The following is a 25,879-nucleotide window of genomic DNA, read 5'->3' as shown; positions in this document are numbered from 1 at the left end:
GGCAACGATTGTTCATTTTCCATCCCTCTGAGTAGAATACGTCTGTTGTAACGCTTTTGCCTCCTCGTTTTTGGCCAACGGCTGAATTCAAAAGGCCCAGCACGTGCTGTCCGCCCGCGAGTCGAGCGACAGTGCTGTAAAACGAGCTTCACGTAACGCACGCATGCGTTAGGTGAAGCCGACTTGCGGACTTGATGACGGCAGTGCCTCTGTCAATGTACAGTGACGACATGCTACTTCGGGAAATAGAAGCTGATGGTATCTGGCAGAGCTGAACGCGCGTTAGAAAAGCATCGACCAGTTTTTCCATCTTACTAGTGGTTAGTAAAGTTTACCTTGAAGCGAAAATTCGTTTTTTCGGACTGCTCGATTATTCAGACTTCTGCGTGATACCCGCCGAGTCCAAAAAATCGGACGGTGACTGTAAAACCAGATTTTTATACCCCTGCCACACAGGCACGAAAAACAACATTAAGTATGTGATGAGTCGAGTCATAATGTCATTTGTGCTGTGCTATACAGAGATATTTAATTAAATTCGTACGAATGACAGTTTTTGCATAATGAGGTCACCACAACTCATTCGCCCACGAAATTCATACCCTCGCTCCCATTGTCTGCGCACAAGAGCAATTTAATACTTCCACAAAGCCACTCCATACTGCGCACCATGCAATTATTTTGTAAATTACACGAAAACAAGCATTATTTCTGGGCAAAATACCTGCTCCTGTTAACGGTTTCTGAAGTGAAAATCAAATAAGTACACAACTCTAGCACGTCCTCCTAGTTTCCGTCATAGTACAGATCATAGATTATGAAATAAAGCAAATTTTCTGATTTTGTGGAGTGTTATAGGCACGACCTACTAGATTATAAAGAGCATGTGATAGGCACCCCTTCCCAGCACCGCATTTGGAAGCTAGCGGTGGCGCAACTCATCGGCCCGGTTATTGCTTCCTCAGCTTCTACAATACTTTATGCTTCAGCTTACCTTAGCATTTTTGCACGAGCGGTGGATACGCCACGGAAGATGTTTCATTCAAAAGTTGATTATCATCCTCATCCTACGCATTTTCATAGGAGCTGTTACTGTCGCCTGCTACGGTAGTCGTACGTCCACTTCAGCGCGTTCAAAATTCAAATTTCCAGCGTCCAATCATGATGCAGATCTCGCGGCCATTGAGTAGCGCCCCTAGCGGATCGTGCGAACGGGGTCCTCATAGGGGTTGCCGATTATAACATGGTCGTTATAATCTAGTAGGTCACGGTTACAGGTATATCCCAATCTGACGTGTAGCACGACTATCAACTATCATAACTTCCCATTTTCACAAAAATGTAAAACCCGAAAACATGGGGCCCTAAGCATACCGTGCAGCCTTGTTAAGTCAACTTCCTCGATAATTCAAACTGATGCTTGGGTCTGGTGAAAGTGACATGTGTTCAAACAGGGGGAAATGTGTGGCATATTGAATGCATGAAACTGTGTGACGGTTTAATTGAATGAATTTGTCCGGCTGAGTGTCTTCTCGTTTGCATTCATGCCTGGTGTGTTCTGGACATTAGTCATTGCTCTCGGTCCTGGGTCACATAGCGATTGTTATCGTTATCTTTGAAGTTTGTATGCTCCAAAGTCGGTGTGGTAGACTTGCGCAAGAGCTCGTGGCAAACCATGGGCCGAAGTGATGCATTTAACGCACGTTACGGGTTAATGACACGTTGAAGATCGGACGCTTGTGCAAGGCCTCGTGACAGCAATACCATTCAAGGTCTCGAACAGAAGTCCTGTGTGAAGAAGAAGAATCTGCGTGCCTATGGGATCTCCACCAGAGGAGCACATCATACCTGAGAGACTGCACAGAAGCCATCAGAAAAAAAGAAAAAAGAAAAAGAAAAAGTACACTTCCTGCTTAACCACCCTTGTGTACGTTTCATGCTCTCTTCTCGTATCCTCGTAACACTGCTGTCATAGCGTTTATTTTTTAACTATTGTGGATTTTTTAAAAAATGGGCATATCTAAAGCACAACTTACGATAGGAATGCTGATGCCTTGTGTGGGTTGCTAAAAAAGAGAATCACCAACTTTGAAACCCTCAAGCGGACATTGTTGAATGCACTGTGCAAGAAAAAGAAATTGTGAGCTTACTCCCTTTACATCAAACATAGCTGTCACTCCAGGAATTACGGGCTCCTCGTACAGTGCTGGGCAAAAGTTTACGGAACATGCTCCAGCGCATTTCTTCCTCAGAGTGACATGGCGGCAGTGAATAGGACCGTACAGATTTACGAACATGTTGCATAGGTAACAGTCATGGAAGATGGAAGTCACTGAAAAGGTTAGCCAGCTGTAGGACTCAAGCCCACATCTTATGAATTACCGGTTCAGGGCTCTACCTACTGAGTGAAGCTTACACACCTCCTCAGCGACTTCCAAGGGCGAGTCATCTGAAGGGACAAACCAACCACTCTCTCACTCATCCCCCTTTCGCTCTTACATTTTTCTCGCTCATACACACATTCATTGTTTGTTTGCTCCTTCAGATGACATGCCCTCGGAAGTCGCTAGGGAGGTGTGTTAGCTTAGCTCAATTGATAGAGCCCTGGACCGGTAATTCAGAAGATGTGGGTTCGAGTCCTACAGCTGGCTAACCTTTTCAGTGACTTCCATCTTTCATCATTAATTCCTTAGACACTCGAGGCTTTGTATGTATTTGTCCTTTCTATGTGTTCCAGCCTTGGAACATCAATTGTCTCAGGGTAACCTAGTCACCTGTTTATCATTTCGTACAGTACCATTCGCTGCTAGCATGTCACTGTGAGGAATTAATGCTCCAGAGCATGTTCCGTAAACTTCTGTCCAGCACTATACGTGCAAGTTTGTACAGTTTGTTCTTACGAGCGCTACAGAATGACACTCAGTGCTAGGCTGTCACTGACAAGCAAGCAATCCGCTGTCTCACCTGAGCATGCTTGGGTGAGTACGACACAGCTGTGGCAGGTGCACTTGGCACCGGACTTTGTCGGTTGTTTACCGAAGGTGTCCCACCGGGTGAGTCCTGCCCCTGCTGGCGCTGTTCCCAGTACGAGCGATTTAAATAGTGTGCGAGCTCTGGGTCCGATTCCGTTGCACTGTTCTCGGACTTCCGCTCAGTGCTTGGCTTTTCCTGCTGCTGAAGTAGAGGAATCACAGTGTCACCTCACAAATATGCATGACACATTCTTTGTTGCAGCTGGCTCGTGACATAGTCAGAGCTCGATTTTTTAGACAGCAAAAACTGATGCAGTAGATCAACTTTCTTATTTTTGAATGGCAGCATAGCCACCATCCAACGGTCCATAGAACCAATTACATCCAATATTTTGGGCCACTTCTTGTAGGGACAATTTTTTTTTACAACATAATTTTTTTTATTTTATTTATTATTTTTATTTTAGCATTTTTATTTTTTGGACAACACCACAGGCACCATCCAGCTCTCCACAGAAGAAATCACGACAGCTGGAGTACACAAAATTCAGAAACAGAGAGGACACACACATACACATCTCCTCTATGCAGATTTTGCACTTCCCTGTCTTTATGGCATCAAGGATTGATTGATTGATTGATTGATTTTATTTAAAGTGCCCACAAACAGCCGTGGCCTTTAGTGTGGTGCACGAAACACAATACATACTCTCTATACAACAGGGAACTACAGATGCATAATGCTGGCTAATTAAAGATTCCGAGATAACTAAATTAAGAGAAAGATATACTATCGAAATGTCGCACGATCAGAACCATAGTCATTATACACTTTCAATAACCGAGACAAAGGAGAAGCAACGTTTGAATGACTAATGTAGAACAAATTTCGTGCCCTTGTCCTTGTTGTACACAGAAAATTAACGGATGATAACAACATGGGACAGTCGATTTCACCGTTAATTAGTTTTTCCAAAAATCGCAAATCAATACATCGTCTTCGACACGACAATAACGGAAGTCCTATATAATCAAGAATGCGATCATAGTCATAGTATAACCTCCTACCAATATATCTGTCATAAACAGTAGTGACCAGCTTACGTTGTACACGTTCAATTTGGTCTGACTGCGTTTTAGTCAAACGGTTCCAAACAATACTGCAATGTTCGAGTCTGCTCCTGACATGGCTCATATACAGCACTAACAAGCACCGAGGGTCAGTGAAGCCACGAGTAAATCGCGTTATAGTACCCAGAGACCTGACAGCATTGTTCACAATGGTGTTCACGTGTGGACCGAAGGAAAGGGCGCTGTCCACTATGACGCCAAGGTCACGAACAGAGGGCACACGCTCGATATCAATGTTTTCGACAACATAAGAAAAATGCGTGGGCTTTCTCTTTTTGCTTATCGTCAACACCTTCGTCTTTGCAGGGTTAAGTAACAAAAAATTATTTTCACACCAGTTATTTACTGAATCAACATCCCGTTGGAGTAGCTCACAGTCGTCCACTGTGGAAATAACCCGATACAGTTTAACATCGTCAGCATACTGTAGCACCTGCGAGTGTTGAACGACCAAGGACAAATCATTCACAAATATTAAGAAGAATAAAGGGCCGAGATTAGAGCCCTGCGGAACCCCGGAAAGTGACTTGTATTCAGATGACAAACAATTGCCTAAGCGAACAAAATTAGCGCGATTCGTTAAATAATCATTTATCCATTTGCAATAGCCGTCTGTAACTCCAGTGCGAGATAATTTCTGAAGGAGACGCACATGAGACACGCGGTCAAAGGCTTTTGACATATCGCAGTACAAAACGTCGACCTGACCACCATTGACAACTGCAGGTGAGCAATAATTTAAAAATGAACACAGATTTGTGTCCACAGACCTTCCACGTATAAAACCATGCTGCGTTTCCACTATTCTTCTACTAAAGTACGCATAAAATCGTTCGTGCATGACAATCTCAAAAACTTTTGAAAAGTTACATAATAATGAGATAGGCCAGTAATTGTTGACAACAGTAGGGTCACCACTTTTAAGCACTGGTACAATGACGGACTGCTTCCAGACAGCAGGAAACACACCTGTTCTAAGTGACAGGTTAAATATATGCAACAGAACTGGACCAAGGATATCGGCACAACCCTTCACAAGAAAGCTAGGTATGCCATCAATACCACAAGTAATCTTAGATTTCAATTTTTTTAGCGCCACTAGTACCTCGTCAACAACAATATCGCTGCGCGACATGCTATCAGATACGACGATATCACAATTTCCAGAGCAGGCTCCAGATCTTTCTTTGATGAAGGAAGCGGCAAAGTGATCAGCAAACAGATTGGAAACAGAAACCGGGTCAGTACACAAGGTACTGCCACACTTTAGAGCGTTGACATTTTTGTGGGTTGATGTGTGGGCCTTAACAAAGGACCAAAAACGCTTAGGTTCCCTATTCAAGGAGCCTTCCACCAATCTAATATGTACATTCTTGTCACGAGCGTATAAGCTTTTCACAAATGCCAGACACACGCTGTAATTCCGATACGAGAAAACATCTCGCTTGGCCCTAAACAGACGGTAAAAATGTAACTTTTTACGTAGATAATACTTTAAGTCTTTGGAGAACCAAGCAGGGTACCTCGTCGATCGGCGATGTTCACTTGTCGGTATGAATCTCAACATTGCGTCTTGCACGGTCAATGTCAACAAATTGACCGCATCGTCAACACTTGTTGCGTTGAGTACTTGGGACCAATCGTGGACACTAAGATGTCGGTAGAGGGCAAGATAGTTACCGCTCTTGTAATTGTAGCGCTTGCCAGGGACATTTTGGTGATTCCACACAGGGAGATGAAAAGACACAGACAGGGGAGGATGGTACACGTCGACAGGAACAAGGGGCTCATTCGCCACTTCGACACTAGTAGGCACATTGCACAGTAGCAAGTCCAATGTATTACCGGCGACATTTGTAGCATAATTTATCTGTTCCAGTTCGAAGAAACACATGAATTCTGTTAATCTTATATATTTACGTCTCGTACCACTATCAGCATTATCCGTCCTTAGGGTGCTCCAATTAACCCCAGGAAGGTTAAAATCTCCGAATAACAGAATGCGGTAATGGCCATCAGCTAATGCTTCTTCCAAGTCATCCATATAGGTAAGAAACCTATTCACGTCAGTATCAGGTGCAAAGTAGAAAGTGCCTATTAGCATGTTATGTCCTCTCACACAGGGTACTTCGATCCTAACTGACTCCGGGTATACTTCCAAATCTCGGCGTCTCAGGGCACGTAGCCGTGAAATTGAAGCGATGAGCACTCCTCCACCATACCTACGGCCACTGCTCTTCGGGTCCCTATCACGACGGAAAACGGAATAGTCGTCTGGAAAATATTCACTGTCAAGAATGCTTTCGTGTAACCACGTTTCGGAGATGCAAATGCCGTCGTAGCAAGATGCGACAACCTCGGTGTAGAATTCGTTGGCTTTCGTACGTAAGCCACGTGCATTTTGATAATAGGCGTTATAGCTTCTTTGCTTCTCCATGTGCGTCCTTGACCAGGGCATCATTTGCGTTGTAGATACAGTTGCTTCTACTGCCATCAGTACCATCAGCAATAGTGGTTGTAGCAGTAGTAGTAGTAGTAGTTGGCAGCTGCCCAAAAAACTGCCTAAAGATACAGTCCCTCGGCCAGACATCAGGCCTGTTAAGGGCGTCGAACAAGTCCGCAGGGACAGCCACATGAAATGATGCGTAAGACTGGTGCTTGGGCTGCAATTTAGTAATCACAGGGACAGCACCACACAAACTCGGTGACAGTTCGTTAGCAAGATCTTCGGGAGTTGTGTTCGGTGCTAATCTGGACACAAAAAACGCTTTAGGACGAACGGGCCTCTGTACCACAGCAATACCGCGAGGCGCAGCAGTGCCCCTACCAAGTTCAGGCCGTTTCCGACCCGTACGCCTTCCGACAGGAATAAATCCTTCATCCACGGTATCCCCGGAAGCCAAGAGAACTGGACCCACCTGGTCGACCGTTTGAGTATTCAGACTCCCCTTCGTCGTGGACACGAACGTAGTAGGTGTGACACCCCTCTGTGTCGTAGAAGCTGTCGTAGAAGCTGCCGCCACTGAAGCATACGTAGGAGCAATACCACCGACAGGTAGTCTGGGTGCAGGCCCTCCAGAAAGTTGACAAGAAAGCACTTCCCGGAGTTGAGACACTTAGAATTTCAGGGCACAGTTTTCGTTGCGCACCAGTCGAACCTCCGTTATGAGCACTTCAACCTTGGAAAGTAGCGACAGCAAAATTTCGTTGTCAACCACGACTGCTCCAGAACAAAGACCATCCTTCGTCCTTGAATTCACATGAGTCTCGATGTCGGTATTCTGGGTAACGCCCCCCGTAGATACCGTACGCTGTCTAGAGCAAGAGTGGCATTTGTACGAGCTCAGGCCATTTGCCATAAAGAATTCATACTCCGTCGGTCCAACATTGATACACTTCAAGTGGAAACGACCACCACACAATCCAGAACAATCTAGATATTGCTGTCGCGGGTAAAAACGGGCCGAACAGGAGCCACAGAGCACGTCCGCAGCGCTCGGCGCCGACATGATGAATGTCGGCGCCGGGATGCAAGGAATTTCTTCATGGACATAGCCAGATACGAATTTGAAGCAGTGTCAGGTGTGCCATAGCAAGTAGCTACAGCAAGTAACTAACATGCGATCTACTTCCGTCTTAAAGACCAGGCATCGAACAGTAACTTTAGAACAAGTTATACTTCTGTCAGACAGGCACATATACGGCCCTTAAAGTTACGGCATTAAGGAATTGCCGTAAGTTACATATGGCCCTAAGCTCTGGCGAGCTGCCAGACGGTATCCGTGAAGACATTTTGTCGATGATGTCTACGTTGATAAACAAGTCTGTGAACGTTGAATGTAATGTAGCGAAATCACGCTTTTTCTTACTGAAAGTACACAAAAACAACGTTTTGTTGGTACTTTCCAAATACAACAGCAAACTATATTTGCTTTTAAGTGCTTTGGATATTTTTTTGAGTGGCGTCTGACTTTTTGGATGCAGACGACATGGTGCGATGCCGCGTGCAGTTGTTCGAGGGTGTAACTACAAACGTAACACTTGTACAGATGAGATAAAAACCGAAGCAAAGTGCAAAAACGCCAGAAAAACACGAAAAAAGAAAGATAACAATATTACGTCGGGTAAAAAGTATTTTATTTCGAATTGAATTAAATGTGCTAAATCCTGTTTATGGCGTGCTTGCTATCGAGGCTTGGGCAGTTTCGATGGAACGCCGTAGACTGTCTTGCGGGAAAGCCATTGCCCTTCTACCTCAGTTTTGTCGCAAAGGCCTTATTGCTGACCATCTGGCAAGGATTCAATGACAGTAAGCATTTACGGCCGTGACCGTTAAGGCCATATATGTGCCCGTCTGACAGGGGTATTACACTCAATGCCAGGCTCTTCATCTACCTTATACGAACCCTTCAACATGAAAGTTGCGAGTTGGTTGGGTTGTTCAGTTTTCTATGCTAGTGGATACGCTGATAAGCAATCTCAGTTTCACTCACGCTTGAAGCATTAACAGTGCTCTGAGTCGATGGTGGCTGCCAGCTAACGGGACGCTGTTTCGTCTCAGCTTCACTCTTGGACAGAGCGAGTGCTAACTGTAGCTCCTCCTCTTCTTGTAGCTCTTGCTCTGACTTGCCTGGGGGCTGCGACAACGTTACGTAAGCCTACAGTAACACAAATTGGCTTCGCTCACCGCAGATGAGTTTGTTTGGTGCACTGGTGAAGACTCCTCTGTGCTTTTCTGCGAAGACCTTGGTGATTTTGTTACACTGCATTGAAGGAACAAAAGGAAAAAAAAGCTTCAACCTCGACAATTACGTAACTTTTAAGAAAAACCGTTAATCTCTACAAATGTTGCTGAAAGAATCTGCATTATATATCTTGGCGTTATATCATAAAAGACAAAAAGGAGCACAACCTACCCTCGCAAAGGCCAATTGTATCTACTGTAAAAACCTTATTGTCCGTGCGTCCCAATTTTTACGAATTTTGTGAGTTTAAAAATTTGATAGTTTTAGTGGCATGCAAAAATTTGGAGCAAGAACTGACACTTCAAGAACACTGATACAATCGCGAAACTTTATTTTGACACTCTGTTGCTAGCGGGCATTTGAATGGTTTTACTGCACAAACATGTGCAATGTCGCTTTAATTCAATATAGGCAGGGTAATCTAACATGTATCACAAAGTGAGGCAATCTATCCATGAACTTTGACATCTAGATTTCACAAAATTTAGTGGCCTCGAATATGCGCAATCTGTCCAATTCGTGAAAAATTGGGTCACAAAATTGAAGGGTCTTACAGCGTTCCTCAGTGCCAATGTATTGTATTGAAAATTAATTGGAACCATACTAAAAAAAACTCGAATTTTGTACCGCACTTGCACAAACAGGTTGTATTTGCTTAACGCTCTTCCTCCTCAGCAAGTGACTAACTCTCGCTGTTTTTCCGTGACGCCATGTCACTTGAAGAGTTCTCAAATGAGTCAGGTCTCAAACGTAGCTGACTGCACACGACAAGATGGGAAAGCATACGTAGCTCCAAGATAAGGGTCTCCATGCTTCTTTTAGATGGTAATTTGTTTTTTCGTGTTAGCGCCGCAACGCAACTGTGGCTATGAGCGGCGTACAGACAGATGGCAATACGACAAGCATGTGTGACCTTCAGTGAAAAGCATATGTTACAAGGTTTTTCCACCAGCTTTGTGCATACAAGTAACTATCCATTGTTATTTGTTCACTATTTTTTGTTGTATAGTTCACGCTACGCATGAGAAACGTACAGTATTTGTTCCAGTTGTGCTGTGGACAGTAGTACATGAGACAGTGTGCAATGTTCTTCCTGCTACAGGCAGGTGATCGTCGCAAACCACACTCAATGAGCTCTCCCACAACTACAGTCAAACTCCTTTATAGCGAACACCTTTTTAACGAAAATACCACTACAGCGAATTTTTTTTGCGGTCCCGCTGGAGCCTATAGGTCCAATAATGGACATTCTTTTTAACGAAAATACCTTTACTGCGAATTTTTTTTGCTGTCCCCTGAGCTTCGTTGTAAAGGAGTTTGACTGTATATATGTCAAAGGTCAGTGAAGCTTTCCTCAGCAGAAATCACTTTTGTAGCTGTGTACCTGCCATGCTAAACGTACCGCATTTGCTCAATTCTAACGTGCCCTCGAATGTAACGTGCAGCCATACATTAGCTCCCGAAAATTCAAAAACTAACCCATTCTAACTCTACTGCGCAGGCTCTTTCCACTCATACAATCACCTTTTGCTTAAAACAGAAACTTTGTAGTGAAACCGCTTTTGTGGCATGACTAAAAACCCGCTATGTCGGAAGGCACACAGTCGAGCGGTGCCGCAACCGGTCTGCTACGGCACACTGCGTTACCTTTCTTGCGCTTGGATGTGTACCACATCGTAGACCTAACGTATCTAAGCACTGTCCCTCAACGTCAAGAGTAGAGTGTGCTCAACTCCAGCGCGATGCATGCCCACCGCTGCCAGAGCACACTGGTGCATACAGCAGCCAACGTTGTTGAGCGCGTGTGCACACTCTCTCACGTGCAATAAGTGCTTGTGAAACTCGTAAACGTAACAATTAAAAATCATGATCATGCGCTGGCACTTGATTTTGAGCACATATTTTAAAGGGGAACTAAAATGCAAAAACAATTTGTTCTCAAATGACAGTTTGTGTTTCAGTTAATCTAATGCAAGCAAAATTAGTTCACATAGCGCTACCGTTTACAAGAAAACACACAACAAGAACGAGTCTGGTATAATTTCAATTGTAACTCCGTCACAGAATCTTGAATTTTGAATTATGATAAGAAGTACGAAATTAACGTAGCGTGTAAAGTAATTTGAAGTGAACCTGTTTTTGCATTTTAGTGCCCCTTTAAGCAAAAAAGTGTATGTTAGAATCGCACAAATACGGCAGTCTCTCACATGCATCTTGAATAAGTCTGTTGCGAGTGAATGCTGTCAGTGTTCCCTGTCGCATTCTTCTATCGCGCGTACATTAAAACCGACACACACTGCATTTTCTTGCACGTGCTTCTTGTAGTGCCATCTAATTGAAGTACAGAGACTCTCATTTTGGTATGCACATCATCCTTCATCCAGTGAGTTCAGCCATGTTTGAGACATGACTCATTCAGCAGCCCTCTGCAAGTGGCGTGGCCATCATAGCCGCAGAAAATGCACTGCGGGTTCCGTCACCTGCCGAGGAGGCTGAGCAAGAAGGGAAGAAAATCAGCTCGCAGGACGACGTCTGCACTTTCTCATATCCGAAACTTTACTGACGCACTTTGTGGAGCTTCTGAAGCATTTCTAAGACTTATGCCAACATTTTAGAGCAAAATTTTGCAACACAATATTTCTTAATTAGTTAAAGTACTCTAAACACTGACAGTTAACCAATGGCAAATTTCAAGAAGTTCCGACAGAACCGTACCGTACCTTAAGAGTGCGAGGCTGGAAAATACGAGCATTTAAATGGAAACGTTTTCATTAAGTCCACGAGGCAAAAGAATTGAATACTTGCTCTGACACACCTGCTCAATTTCTCAAAGCAGGCTTCACAGACTCTAACTTCCTTTTCAATACCGTAGCGTGGAATGGGAGCAGCCTGGGAAGAGCATTTCTGACAGAAGATCTGGCCGCAGTTACGGCAGTGGTGCTGCAAAAGGAAACCCCAGTTGCAAATTCTGACCACTGTTACGCAGACACCCACCTTTCTTTGCACCAGACTGAACTGAACGCGGCAGCGGTGACAACACTCGCCATCTGCCCAGTCGGGTGCTTGGTCGGCTGAAAACATGGCGTCACTTTCCTTCAATGGTGGGAACTTGTACCCTGCAAAGCCAAAATAGTGCCTTGGAAGCAAACAGTTTGCAACGGGGAAATGGATCAGTAGCAAATACGGACCCGTACCAATTGTGTAATGCGGCGCGACTAAATAAAAGTTCCTTTGTTATTTCGGTGTGTCTGTGTTCACGTGGACGTGGTACATCTATAGTATGCATGATGATAGGTAAACCCTTTACAAAATGTGTCCCTGGAGGCTGTGCATCGTCTTTAACTACATGATAGAACTGGAAAGCATAGTAATCACCCTTTCGCTGGATCTTGGTTAGGTCAGCTGCATCATCGATACCTGTTAAGTATTCAAACTTCAAGACCTTCGAGGCAGGGGGAAAAAAAGCGCAAAGATGGGACAAAGAAGAAGACATACACATACATACGAAGTGATTTTTTTTTACCCCCCAGCCTCGACATGTACCACCCTCAAAGACTATCTCGAGTCCAATAAACAAATATGACAACAGAGGCTTTTTTTCTTTCGAGCACAATACACAATGGGTGCACCACATACGTCATTTCCAACCAGATAATAGCATGTTGTTCTAGTGGTCATATAATAACTGCGCAAATGTGACATTGTGCATGTGTAACTAACTGTAGCGAAGGCCTGACAATGCAGGTTTCGATGCAAGGCATCCCGCCTGACATAAAGAAACATGTTGGCACAGTAATGGGTGGACAGCACAGTAACAGACGTCATACATTTTTGTCAAATTATACGGGGTCCACTCGCAGTTTCAACATTTAATTAACTTGATCGAAGGACTTATTTATCCATGTATGCCATCTTTCTTCAAGAAAGTAGACACATATGTGTTGTTTATTCCATCGTACACTAATGCTCCTGCAGTTTCATAGGTGTAGTTAAACAGAATGCCGCCTTCACCTCATCAGTTGACAGCAAACTTTGAAAGAAATGAGGCCTCGAGAGAAAAAAAAAAAATTATGCAGTGTCACAATCAGTCATGTCCCACTTTGGCAATGAAATTGCTCACTCATTAACACCAAAATAAAGTTGTTGTTTTGTTGTTGTTGTTGTCCCATAAGAATTCTCTGTTTTCTTTCTTCATGCCATTTTCGGTTGCCTAATTCAGCTTCCTATGCTGCACTTCAACTGATGACATGTATGCATTTGAAGCCAGTCAAATGCACCAAAACTGCAGTGCTCACATCATTTGTTTGAATGAATAAGCCCATGTAAACGAAGGTACCGGAATTTCACATGTGTAATCTACAGACTATCTGTCGAGAAAGTTTTCCCTGATCCCCTTTCCAAAGGGAAGCCTGTTATCACTCTAATGCACATGCACCTGCTGGTACTTAATTCCCTCCCATTAGTGGAGAGAGTAAGGTCTTGGCTGTGATGCGTCACAGCCTCTGGTTCCGTTATCCGCACAGACGACAGTTTCGAAAATGAAGACAGGAGCTTCCGACATGGGCTTCCTACGTGGGGATCATTAATTATTTGTATCATAAATAATAAATCATAACATATTTGGACATAAAGACTGGTGTACTGCAAGGCTCCACGTTAGGAACTGTACTATTTTCTTTATACGTAAGTGATCCCCCAAATGCCTTAAGGTCCTTTACTCATTACCTTGAGTCTGATGACATGAGCTTATTCATGTTGGATCCAACATTAATTCATTCAACACTAAAGGATATCTCGGACAATATGCAAAGAAATTTACATAAACTAGAAAGGTGGCTGCTGCGCAATCAGTTGACATTAGGTACAATGAAAACTATATTCCTTATATTTCGCTCCTTTAAAGGGACTATCGCATCCATCTCAGTCGATTCCGAAACTGTAGCGCCGTTTTACTCCGCGTTCATCACTGATAATAACGCCGAAAACCCGACGCGAATTGGCAGCGTTGTTCCTGTGTAGTTTGATATAAAACTTCGCAAGAGCAGACGATGCATTCCGGGGTTCCCTCTCCGGAAACGTCACACGGACGAGGCCAATCACTGCGCGCCCTATGACATGGAGAATACCAATCACGGAGCGGCCGGAGGGACCTTGGTAGCCTTGGCAACCGACAGACAGGCGGCCGGGCGGGGAAGCGAGGCGGAATGCTAGGGAGCGGCGTCTTCTCTGTTACCGGCTCGCGGAACGTTGTTTCTGGTTAGTGTCGAACGTGTTCGTACAGTCAGGAGCGTAACGCCTTGTTTCACGTAACATGGTTACGTCTGCACTCACACTGGTAAGCGAAAGCCAGCGTATTTACCGAGGACTTTTCACTTAGTATAGTGCGATGCGAACGCCAAGCAGACGATCTCGGAGACAATCGCCTGCGCTGCGCTCCTATTCGTGTGCCTGGCTTACGTCATCATCGTGTTGGCTGCAGATGGAATGCGGACCTTTAAAACTCGATTACTTAATATTTAAGCTGTTTTCAGAAGAGAAATTTGGCAAAGTTGACTCTGAAACGGTGACGAACATTATCCTATCGGTATCATACATACGTTCCCGGATGCGTTCCCAGACAGACACAAGTAACTTTCACATGACATTGTGTGATACTCCCATAATTCAATCGAGTCAGGTTCGGTACCTGGGCATAATACTACTTGATAACATACCGTGTTGAAAGCCGCACACAGCATCGCTTCAAAGGAAACTGGTGTACGGTTGCCATGTACTTGTCAAGTGTAGACATACTTTTTCAATGCGTGTAATGAAACTGGTGTATTTCACCTCTATCAAAATTGTTTGTCCCTGGCCAAATCCAGCCCACCAACGCTCGGCCCTCAGAGCCCTTTTGACATTTTTTGGACACAATAGGAGTTCGATCCGTATTGTGAAGGGGCTCATTATTTCATTCCCCACATAACCACCAGCGATGGGGTAGAGTATCGCCCCTGGCAATGAAACTCCCCATTCCTCATCTTGGAAATAAAGTTATTGCTATACAGGGTGTCCCAGCTAAGTGTATACAGATTTTTAAAAAATATATATAACACTTTTTCCAAGGTTAAATCAATTGCAATATAGCATATGCTAAAGGGCACTCCCTAGCAGGGCATTAGCAAAGTCCAAAGGCAATGTCTTAATTAACTTTCATTAATTAACTTGTTAATTATAAAAGCTACAAAGTTGTCCCAATGAAAACATCTGTCCCCTTTCGGTCACCTGATATCGTAGCCGTTTCCAGAACAAAAATCCGTTCGATAGATCGCCCGCAAAAAATTCGTGAAGGAAAGCCATTTTTTTCTTTATTTTGTTCATTACGCTTCTTAGAAGACGCGTCTTTCCTTCATCCCCAATGTGAGAGGGGGAAGGAGCACAGTGCCGCCTCATGCGTCGAAGATGAGCTTTAACTTGCGGAAACAAAACAAAAACAAATGTATCGGGTGACTCTATCGGAACTGGCCTTATCTTGAGTTGCATGTTCTGTTTCCTTTTAATCTTTTTCCAGGACGCGAGAGGCGATAGTGTGCTCTTTCTCCCTCTCACATTGGGGATGAAGGAAAGACACGTCTTCTAAGAAGCGCAATGAACAAAATAAAGAAAAAAAAATGGCTTTCCTTCACAAATTTTTTGCGGGCGATCTATCGAACGGATTTTTGTTCTGGAAACGGCTACGATATCAGGTGACCGAAAGGAACAGATGTTCTCATTGGGACAACTTTGTAGCTTTTATAATTAACAAGTTAATTAATGAAAGTTAATTAAGACATTGCCTTTGGACTTTGCTAATGCCCTGCTAGGGAGTGCCCTTTAGCATATGCTATATTGCAATTGATTTAACCTTGGAAAAAGTGTTATATATATTTTAAAAAAATCTGTATACACTTAGCTGGGACACCCTGTATTTCTCCTTTATACAGAGTCACTTTACCTACTGTTTCGAGACATGGGGTACTACTACGTAACCCACATATTCAGAGGATGTACAAATTGACGTTCCCCACACACTTAGAAATGAACTTCACCACACAGAATGTTCTTTGCCAACCATCATCTTGAATGCTATCGTTACCTGCCCTGATTTGCTGAAAAACGGGAGGCGTACACCTTTTTTGTGACAATTATGAACAGCATAAGTGTCACAAAAAGGTGTATGCCTCCCGTTTTCAACAAATCAGGGCAGATAACTATATATCATTCGAGATTAGGGTTGGCTAGGAGCGTGCTATATGGTGAAGTTCATTTTTAAGAGTGCATCCAAGGTTATTTTCAATACACTGCAGACTTTGGAGCACTTAGTCGTTGAGCGATGGACTCGAATAATGCGTAACATAATTAGATAAAATTCTCCAATTATTGTTTCCAACCTGTAGCCACTGCACAGAGTAACCAAATTGCAAAGAGACAAAAAGTTTGTCCTGTCAGCTTCAAGAAATGTCTATGATACCAGAATTATACAGTATCTAGGAGTGTGCATAAGGAACCAGGTACCGCTCAAAATAAGGAATGCCCAGTTGTTCACAAAATCTTTATGGGACTTTATTCTGTCGGAGAATCCGATAACTATATGTAAATTCTCGTTATGCCAATTACACTTTATAGGTATGAACTTGTACCCTCGTGGGATTTTCTCGACAGATTGTAGCGTGAAATGCGGCTGTTGCCAATACTAATGATAAACGTCTTTAGCGGACCCGTTACTAGCCACTGCTATCGGCCCCAGTTCCTATGACTCTGTACCGTGATAAATCGTTATGAAATAAATAAATGAAACGAAATGAAGAAGTGTCCTAGTGCTGCAGAGGCAACGGCTCAAATGAGCTCACTCAAACGACTGATAATACATGAATGCACACCTGAGGCAACGTCACGCAATTGGGTACATAAAAGCATAAATCCCTCGTAATTAGCCCAAGCATGTCACATGATTCCTGCGCACCAGCCGTGGATTATCAGGGGGAGATAGAGTTGGAAATTTTGTCACAATTCTTAAAAGCCCGGCTTATACACATGAAATTATGGTACCTCAAAACAGAAATGTATGAATGCACACAAGAAGTGCGAATGAAATGCACGTGCAACGTTTTTCTCACAAAAGGATGCACCCCCGACATGGGAAATTTTTCAGACTTATATTATAAAGGGCAAAAATATATGTAACCATTTACGTCCTACTGGTATGCGCAGTGGACATTAATTTTTGTGTCTTTCTTCTTTTTTTTGCACAGCTTTTACAAAACCCAATACAGGAATACAGAAACTTGGCATAATACAAGTGTCAAAAACAAACACTATAACAAATATTCCTGTACAAACGAAAAAACAGTTTCCCGTTTGTCGCCGTACCTTCAACTTTCATAAGGTTGAGCGTGTCCTGCACAGAACGGTAGTTAGGGTCGTTACGGAAGGCATGGGCCCAGGCCTGTAACAGCTCAAGAACCTTGTCTCGCACTGCTTCGTTGGTATTTGCCTGCAAATGAACGAGACTCTTTCCAGCGCAAAGCATGGTACAGGCTCTTACAACACATACCTTCACCAGATCACGAAGTTCTTCCATAAACTGCTTAGTAGCAATTTCATTGTGAACTGGGGCTCCACAGTTTTTCACGCACGATTCTAGAACCTGCAGGAGTATTACGCTGCTTAGTAACAGTGAGCGTACTTCATGCCTTGTACACGTGATTTAAAGGGGCACTAAAATGCAAAAACAACTTGCTCTCAAATGAAAGTCTGTGTTTCAATTAGTACAGTTCAAACAAAATTAGTTCACCTAGCGCTACCGTTTAGAAGAAAAACGCAATGAAAACAGAGCCGTCTTTGGCGGCAACGAATGGGATCCCCAGGAGGCCAATATTGGCGGCATCCAATGAGACAACAGGTGAAGCGAGCGCATACCTATCGTGCGTGTGTGGATTGGAATGGGTCTGATCGTAGTGTTCCATATGTGCACAGCATGATGCGCACTACTGCATTTTTTAATAGAGATTCTCTGAACTGTAGCCCACAACAGTTTTTGCGAATGTTTCACCGCCAACATTTATCTTCACGTCCTTCGGACAGCGACGCCGGTCCGCTTAGCAACGCGCACTACGTTTTTCACCAGGACTGCGCCATGGCCAAGCACGCGCATCTTGGACTAAAAACCCAGATGCACGAGCTGAAGGGTCGTTCACAGCCTAGCGCCGAAGCACAAAAGAGTTCGGCATAATATTGATCGTAGCTTCGTAACGAAATTGAAGTTTAGGATTATGATAACAAGTACTAAATTAACGTAGCACGTAATGTAATTTGGAATGAACTTGTTTTTGCATTTTAGTGCCCCTTTAATGTACAAGGGTACAATGTATCCTATGAATGTACAAGTACAGTGTTCGACAAAGGCTAACGGAACATAGAGGCTCTATTATTTTCTCCCTTTTCGACACTTAAGCTGGGAACAGAAGTGAACATGTGCATCCACTCAGAGAGATGGTCCCTAGAGGCCTTAACGATGGCTAATGGGATGAGAGTAATCTAGGGACTCCATATGACGCTCCTTGTTCCGTAAACTGTCACCTAGCACTGTACTGCATATTACTCTGCATCTTGATGGTTCTGCTCCTGTACAAGAATTATATCACATATTCTTAGCTTGTAGTTTGCAAAATGCCTAAAAGCCATATTTAAAGGCGTAATGCGAGACACTAAAAATGGAGCCTGCTTTAGGTGAGGTGAAATGTCTGATAACTATGTAACACATTTATTTTGGTTGAAGGAGATGATGTTTTATGGTCGAATGGGTTCCGTGACATTTCGTCAAACGCCGTTTTATCGAACACCATTTCGTCGAAAACTGGCATTTCATCGAATCAGTGGCCGCCGCTTTTTCTTGCGGCAACATGTGAAATACGTAAAAGACTCTCCTGACCTAACTTTGGCCAGTCTCCTTAACATGTGAAATACGTAATAGGCTTTTCTTGGTCAGGCGTCGATGAAAAGGCGTTCGACGAAACAGCATTCGATGTAATGGGCGGACACCGGGCTAATGGTGAACAACGTCAGGGGGAGAACCCCCCCCCACTGGGCATTAGTAGTAGAATTCTCACTCAAGTGCAAGCATATCACACCTCCAGGCCACACAGCAAATGTTTCGCAACCCTATGCATGAAGCATGCCTTCGTCCCTTTTGTACGTCAGAAAGCCGTACATTACAATGTGGTAAGTATGTGAACATAGTAGGACACAAATGAACACGTCCTGCATCACAAAGATTTAAGCACACCCATTACCCGAGAATAACCCACACAAATATGGTATTTTGGGCCATCATAATGGTGGTATTGACTTGGGATTGCAATTCGCTTTAAGTCCAACCAGCAATGAAGGCAACACTATAAAAGGTACATGATGTGTATACAACTCCTGTTGGGTAACTCTATATTTTTCTATTTTTTGGCTCACAGTTCTCTGAAATCTAATTACATGTGACATTAAAATGCAGGAACAGGAAGGGCTTTGTTTCCTGTCCCGTAAAAGACCTCAGAAACGTGAAGTGTTCCACCGACGCCATCGTTACCATACTCGTCTTTATTTATGTCAGAGTGAGAAGACACAATGAGCAAAGCACTTTATGAGCTTTATCTCATTCAAGGCAATTAAGGTTGAGATAAATAAGAAAAATTGTGCTGCGTCAAGTACAGGGTACACAAGTACAGGGTGGGTACTCTAAAAGGTCAGTCACATTTTTGCGCATGGCGCGATACCTACTTGCGCGCAGTCTTTCATTGCCTCGGAGTAAAGGATTTACGCCAGAGAAATGTACGAAAAAAATCGTGGTTACCAAGCACGGTGTTGTGAAATAAATACGACAACACAAACTTTCGTCTTCATGCACTTCCTATGCGCTATACCGACGTATACACAGCGGTCTGCCAACTGTTGTGTATAGCATCCGCCTAGAGGCGCTCGCCGACATGAATTTGTTTCGGTTTCGACGCCGCTAGCGCCCCTAGGTGGAAGCTGCACTCAACTAGTATATAGTGGCAGATCGCAGTGTTTACATCGGTATAGCGCATAGGAAATGCATGACGACGAAAGTTTGCGTAGTCGTATTTACTTTGTTATGCAGTGCCTGGTAACCACAATTTTTTCGGGGGCTTCTCTGGCACAAATTATTCACTCTGTGTAGTGGAAGTCAAGTACATCAAGTAGGTCATGTTAATTGTAATAAAGTGTTCCTAACAGTTTTACTTTCCCTCGGTATATCCACTTGTGAGAGATGCAATAGGTAATTATTTCTCATATGCAGTGTTCCGGCAATTTTTCAGGCTGCACATAATGTGGCAAAAATGAGCGCAGAACCAAATTATAGTGCTACAGGTTTGGTTTGGCTTGTCACATCGTGAGATGACAGGATATCTTCTCTTTCTCACCTATCTTCACCCTACCTCATAATACTCCACAAAAAATGACAGTGGAAAACAAGAAACCCTACTCATATGTTATGTCAGTGCTATCCATCCTTCGATATCCACAAATCCCACAGTATATGAGAAACACTTTACGAGCAAATTTTCCACCATGTTCTCTCAATTTTGCATTCTTGTATACCCACTTATTAGTCTCAAAACTGCTGGGAACACAAAAGATGCACAAAAAACAAAAATGTTACGTTTTTTTAGATGCATCACCCAACCTGCACAGATTTTAATGGCTACATTTATGCTGTTTCAATTCCCCCCACAATTACCAGTCTTCCAAATACTATGTGACAACTTTTTGAAAACGTTTTTCTTTTTACCTGTAGCTTACACAGTGCTCGAAGAAGCATGAAGAAATGAAGGACAACAAAACGTTGTCCTTGAGAAATGAGAAAGCACTAACAGCGTGTTTTGTTGTCGTCAGTTTCATCATGCCCCTGTGAACACAGTTATGCACCAAGCAGCCAAATCTTCACTTCTGGTCCTGCAACAGTGTATTCACACTAGGCTTGCACGAGGTGCTCACACAAAGTATTTAAACTAAGCTACTGAGTACCAGACCAAAGAAGTAACTGAGTAGAGTACCAAACACTCAATCTTGAAAAGTATTTAAGATAAAGTATTAAATACTCTTAAAGTAACCTGTTACATTCAAAATAGCTTGACGTCGCAGTTGGAATTCGCTATCAACGAAATATGAAGAGCGTGAAGTTGAAAATGACATCACCAAAAAACTTCATTAGCATGCAGGAACGACTGCTTTTCAAAATTACTGTCCGATAGCCTGTCCCATTTTTTTTTTTTTAACATTATCCCTTATACTAAACAAGTGCTCTACAGATACAGTCGTTTTTCTCCTTATCGTTGCTTTAACCTCATAAAGGGCTATTAATATTTCACGTGCACTCTCTTGCTACAGCTTTCAGAACGGGTCTTCTATCCTACCTGACAGGAGTCTAAATTGTTTACTTGCATACCCTTCAATACAAAGCATAGTCTCATGCATGCTTGCAAACTCAAGGTGCCGCACGCTACTCTTTCCCAAGATGGGATCCCAAGATACGATGGCCCGAACATCTCAGACGCTATAGCATATGTGCAGCACAAAACTCATTGCCGAGACAAAGGAGAATCTTTAGCTCGGTCTCTGCATCATAATCCCACTTTCATCCCTATTCACAGAGGAGTATCTTCAAAGTAACTTAGAAAATGAGTCAAAGTTATTGGAAAAAGTATTGAAGATAGATATATGTAACTTAGATACTCTACTCAGGTTACTGGAGAAGTCTGACTCACATGAGCAGCATCACCGTGAAATATTCTAGTGGAGGGAAAAGCAAAAAACTGTCTATGAACTGGAAGCTCCAACGCGTCTTACATTGAGCATTTGCATGGCGACAGAATATCAGGAGTGGCATAGTGTGCACATAGCAGACGAGACCATCAACCCTGTCGTCTGCTATGAAATATCTTGTGGCTGAGGCACAGGATATCCATCATGGTTAGAAGAGCACGAAAAAAACACGACGCTGAGCGCTTGTGCTCGCGCGGCAGCAGCAGAAAGCTATGACGGTTTGCACACCTTCTGTTGAAGTATTCTGGGAAATGTTGCTCGTATGGATATACGATAAGCTACCTCTACACTGAGTGAACATATTTATTTTTCATAATCCTCTACTGTCTGACCACCCATTCCACAGCATCCTACTCTTGAACATTACAATGACAGTTCATACCCAAACCAAAGCTATAAACTCACTGGCATGTTTTGTTATTATGCTCAGTGTCACCGTATCTAAAACAGAATTTTACAACCAGGACATTTGTTGCTATGACATTGCTGTGAGTAGCTTTGGTTCTGCCAAGCAAGCGAGCACAGTTTTTGAGACAGACTCGGGGATTATGTTTTATCGCTTCTCAAAACAGTCCTCAATCTGCATATCTCAGTCTCACACCCTTGTTTTGATTTTATTTGGGTTTTATTGGCGCATCAGCTACTAAGGCCATAGTGCGCCAAATACCACTGAAGACAAGCTCGTTAAAATGTGCATGTTCAGGACTAAAACTGGAGTAACTGTTACATTAGTATTTAAAATCATAGATCTTTTAAAAACCCAGTATCCCTAAAAAAAAACTATACACATTCTCAAAAGGTGCAAAACTGTCGTCACCAAGCAGAAGAGTTGGGTGGAGTGGCAAAAAGTTTCTCTAAAAGGAAGCAGAATTATGTTGACGAAGATGTTGGTACGCTGGACATGTGATAAGGATGTGAATGATCGAAAGCTGTTCCCCACAGTGGTGGGTCTTCTCCTCGTAGAAGATACCTATGCGTCAAGTAAGTGTGTCCCAAACGAAGGCGGGAGGATAGCACTTCATGTAGTCGATTGGACATACCTGGTGAGCTGCTGCCTAACGTAGGGCTTGATACTATGTAATTTATACTATGAAAAACGGTTAGGAGCAACTAATATTTATTCGAACAAGAACTTTCGTGCAAGAGACTGCGCTTCTTCAGGTTACACAACTAAGTGCGACACGAGTATATATACCAAGTGAACAGATACAATAAAACAGGTTTCCAGAACTAAGTAAACACAAAACAACCAGACAGTAATACAATGCATCACGTGAACAACCGTCACATAAGAATCAGGAAAGAGAAGGTGTACGGGTAAATGAGACATTCGGAGAATTGGGGTTCAAAAGATTTGGTGGTGAAAAAACGGGGGCACAGGTGGATGTCTAGCCGTGTACGAGGGGAACACAGCTTTTGTTGAACTGCGTGGGAAGGTACGGGTGACCTTATGGGCTGAAGGGAAAATGGAGCTAAGAATGCTAAGAACAGAAGGTGAATGGAGTAGCTTAGCTGGATGATGGGTTGAACAACTGCAGAGGACCGCCATGAACATTTAGTCCCCGTGGTTTTAAAGAAGAAAATTTAGAAATGAAGAAGGACTCGCGATTTTTGCGTTTGCAATCGGTGGTGTAGCCAGATCCCAGAATTGCAATGGACAGGTGTGTATCCATGTCGTGCCCGGGAAGATTAAAATGTATAGCAACAGGAGTGGGGCGATTATTGACAATGTCGGATTTATGACCGTAAAACCTCTGACGCATGGTGTTGGAGGTTTCACCAATGTACTGAACATTGCATTTCATACATGTTATTAGATAACAAATGTTAAAGGAGTTACAGTGCAAAGATTTACCCGTACACCTTCTCTTTCCTGATTCTTATGTGACGGTTGCTCACGTGATGCATTGTATTACTGTCTGGTTGTTTTGTGTTTACTGAGTTCTGGAAACCTGTTTTATTGTATCTGTTCACTTGGTATATATACTCGTGTCGCACTTAGTTGTGTAACCTGAAGAAGTGCAGTCTCTTGCACGAAAGTTCTTGTTCGAATAACTATTAGTTGCTCCTAACCGTTTTTCATGTTACGTGTGTGATTCCCTCTTCGCGGGCTCCTTGACAGTGTTTTATTTGTTTTAATTTATACTATGTAGGTTTGCCTGTCCCAAGATGTCTGCCAGCCGATATTGATGAATCATTTTAGACATAGTTTCAGATCTTGATATGGTGTTTCGAAAGGGGTTATGTCATTGGTTAACGCAGCCGTAGCAGCAAAATCAGCTCGTTCATTGCCAGGTATCCCAACAACTCACATATTCTTATGACATCTGACAAGGTGCCTTGGGACGCTGCACAAATTTAATCTCAAAATATAAGTCAACTGCCCCAGGTTCTCCCTTTTAGCTACCTAGCTATGTGTCCAAAAATTGTGTTCGTTATGTGGATGATAGCAACTCTTTTATGTATGCAGCTCCAGCTTTATTTGTTTAAGTATCTTGAATTAGCTTCCCTTTTGCCTTGCAATCAATAACTAGGTCCCTAACATCCAGATAATTACATATATGCTTTGTCGCACGTGACGAAACGCTCTTGGCCTTGAGCAGGAGTCGCTACATCTTTCTCGTCACACAATTCGCAGGGTTGCAACAACTTAGTTCCCAGGGGTAACCTGCCTAACAAAATATGTGAACAGGCATGTCATCCTTGTTTGAACCAAGCTCACCTCTGGTAAATTTGGTCGCTCTAGCCTTAATTTCCTTCTCTTCTCCCTATTAACACACTCTCCATTGCACATTGTGCAGTAAAGCATATATGCACACTTCTTACACTTTAGATGTCTTATTGTTCAAACCTTCACAAATTCGCTTTGCCCGGAAGAGGTCCTTGCAGTTAGTACAGCGTGTACATTGTACGTTCCTACAGATCTTGTGTCTGTCCAAGGTCATCGCAGATTACACCTCATGGGCTTATATGGCCACGGTCTCTTATTTACCTTCAGAACTCTTACTGTTTTCATCATATCAATAGCACGTACCAATCTTCTTCCTCCCTCGAGCTATGGCTTATCTTGGTTCAAAATTATTTTTAATTAATTAATTAAGTTTAATTCTTTACCCGCATATTTGTTATTGCTATCTGGTTTCAGACAACTGGTTTCATAGTAACATCTTTTATACAGTAGCATCCTTTGCCAACACAGTTTACTTGGTTGTTTGTTGTTGTTTTTGTAATGTTATAAGTTTGGACAGTACCCAACAACCTACCTGTAATGCAAACAGTGTAACGTGAGGATTCCTAGTGTACAGCCTCTTCTTAACGGCGCTTATCGCGTACTTGGGCCTGAAAATGTAATATATATGTATGACATCTGGAAAGAGATGTCCATCATCTGTCAGCGCATACATATGCGATGAGTCATACTTACTGGACATCCCCCTGCCGAATGCAATCGCAAATCTGAAGTATAGAGGGCCAGTCGGGCTCCAGTAATAGGTGACTGGTAGCTTTGTCTGTAATTCACCGAAAATTAAACACTACTCCGCCCGATAACGGAGGAGGAAACACGTTCTGCAAATACACTGCAAACAGCCGAAGGCTGCGTATCAGTGATTACTCCATATCACAATGGCAGTTTTTGCATCAGCAGCTTGAAATAAATGAAGATCGAAATAGCGTTCTTAACATATCAGCTCAGGAACGTATTGCTGAGTGATGAAGAATCATGTGTGAACATCGGGGGAAACGCACTTACCCAAGAGTTTGTCGAATGTAGCGCTAGACCAACTAAACATTTCGTGAACACCTCAAATCTCGCAACCGCACTTTCCGCTCTAAGTTGATGTTGGTCAGAAATATGCACGGAGATTAATAGATTAATAGCCTCTCCGATTGCCCGTTTCAATCAAGTCAGGTGACGACAAATGGCCTTTAACTGGATACCTCCACTCATCCACCACTACGTCTAATGGTCGTACCGGCCACCAGGCGAATACAGCCACGGCTCAGATGTTTAAAGCACAAATCAACATGAGAGCGCTGTATTTTTATGCTCGTATATTTTCGATCTGTCTAACAACGGAGTGTGTAGACGATATAGAGCAGAAGCTAATAGACTAGTCAGGTGACGCACGTCGTCAGTCGTCACTGGTCATCACAGCGTGCGTCACAATATAATAT

At 43.1% G+C, this 25,879-nt stretch overlaps 1 protein-coding gene across 3 annotated transcripts in view; it reads right to left on the bottom strand.

The window, feature by feature from the left end:
- Positions 1-25,875, bottom strand: part of LOC135391351 (hepatocyte growth factor-regulated tyrosine kinase substrate-like) — a 30,948-nt gene extending 5,073 nt beyond the window's left edge. The window contains exons 1-12 of one of the 3 annotated variants that reach the window (XM_064621596.1): positions 25,455-25,875; positions 25,128-25,212; positions 24,967-25,042; positions 17,421-17,513; positions 17,237-17,360; positions 11,843-11,964; positions 11,664-11,788; positions 11,569-11,583; positions 8,791-8,866; positions 8,597-8,740; positions 2,965-3,174; positions 2,037-2,066 (exon numbers count right to left, since the gene is read on the bottom strand). In XM_064621596.1, the coding sequence (XP_064477666.1) occupies positions 2,037-2,066; positions 2,965-3,174; positions 8,597-8,740; positions 8,791-8,866; positions 11,569-11,583; positions 11,664-11,788; positions 11,843-11,964; positions 17,237-17,360; positions 17,421-17,513; positions 24,967-25,042; positions 25,128-25,212; positions 25,455-25,494 (1,140 nt within the window). In that variant the 5' untranslated portion in view covers positions 25,495-25,875. The remainder of the gene's footprint in view (positions 1-2,036; positions 2,067-2,964; positions 3,175-8,596; positions 8,741-8,790; positions 8,867-11,568; positions 11,584-11,663; positions 11,789-11,842; positions 11,965-17,236; positions 17,361-17,420; positions 17,514-24,966; positions 25,043-25,127; positions 25,213-25,454) is intronic. The other 2 variants (XM_064621597.1, XM_064621598.1) reach the window with 2 other exon arrangements.
- Between the last annotated feature and the right edge of the window lie 4 nt (positions 25,876-25,879).

Source organism: Ornithodoros turicata, chromosome 4, assembly GCF_037126465.1.
Source record: "Ornithodoros turicata isolate Travis chromosome 4, ASM3712646v1, whole genome shotgun sequence".
NCBI lineage: Eukaryota > Metazoa > Arthropoda > Arachnida > Ixodida > Argasidae > Ornithodoros > Ornithodoros turicata.
The sequence above is the reverse complement of the archived record's forward strand: the minus strand, read 5'-3'. Positions and strand labels throughout refer to the sequence as shown.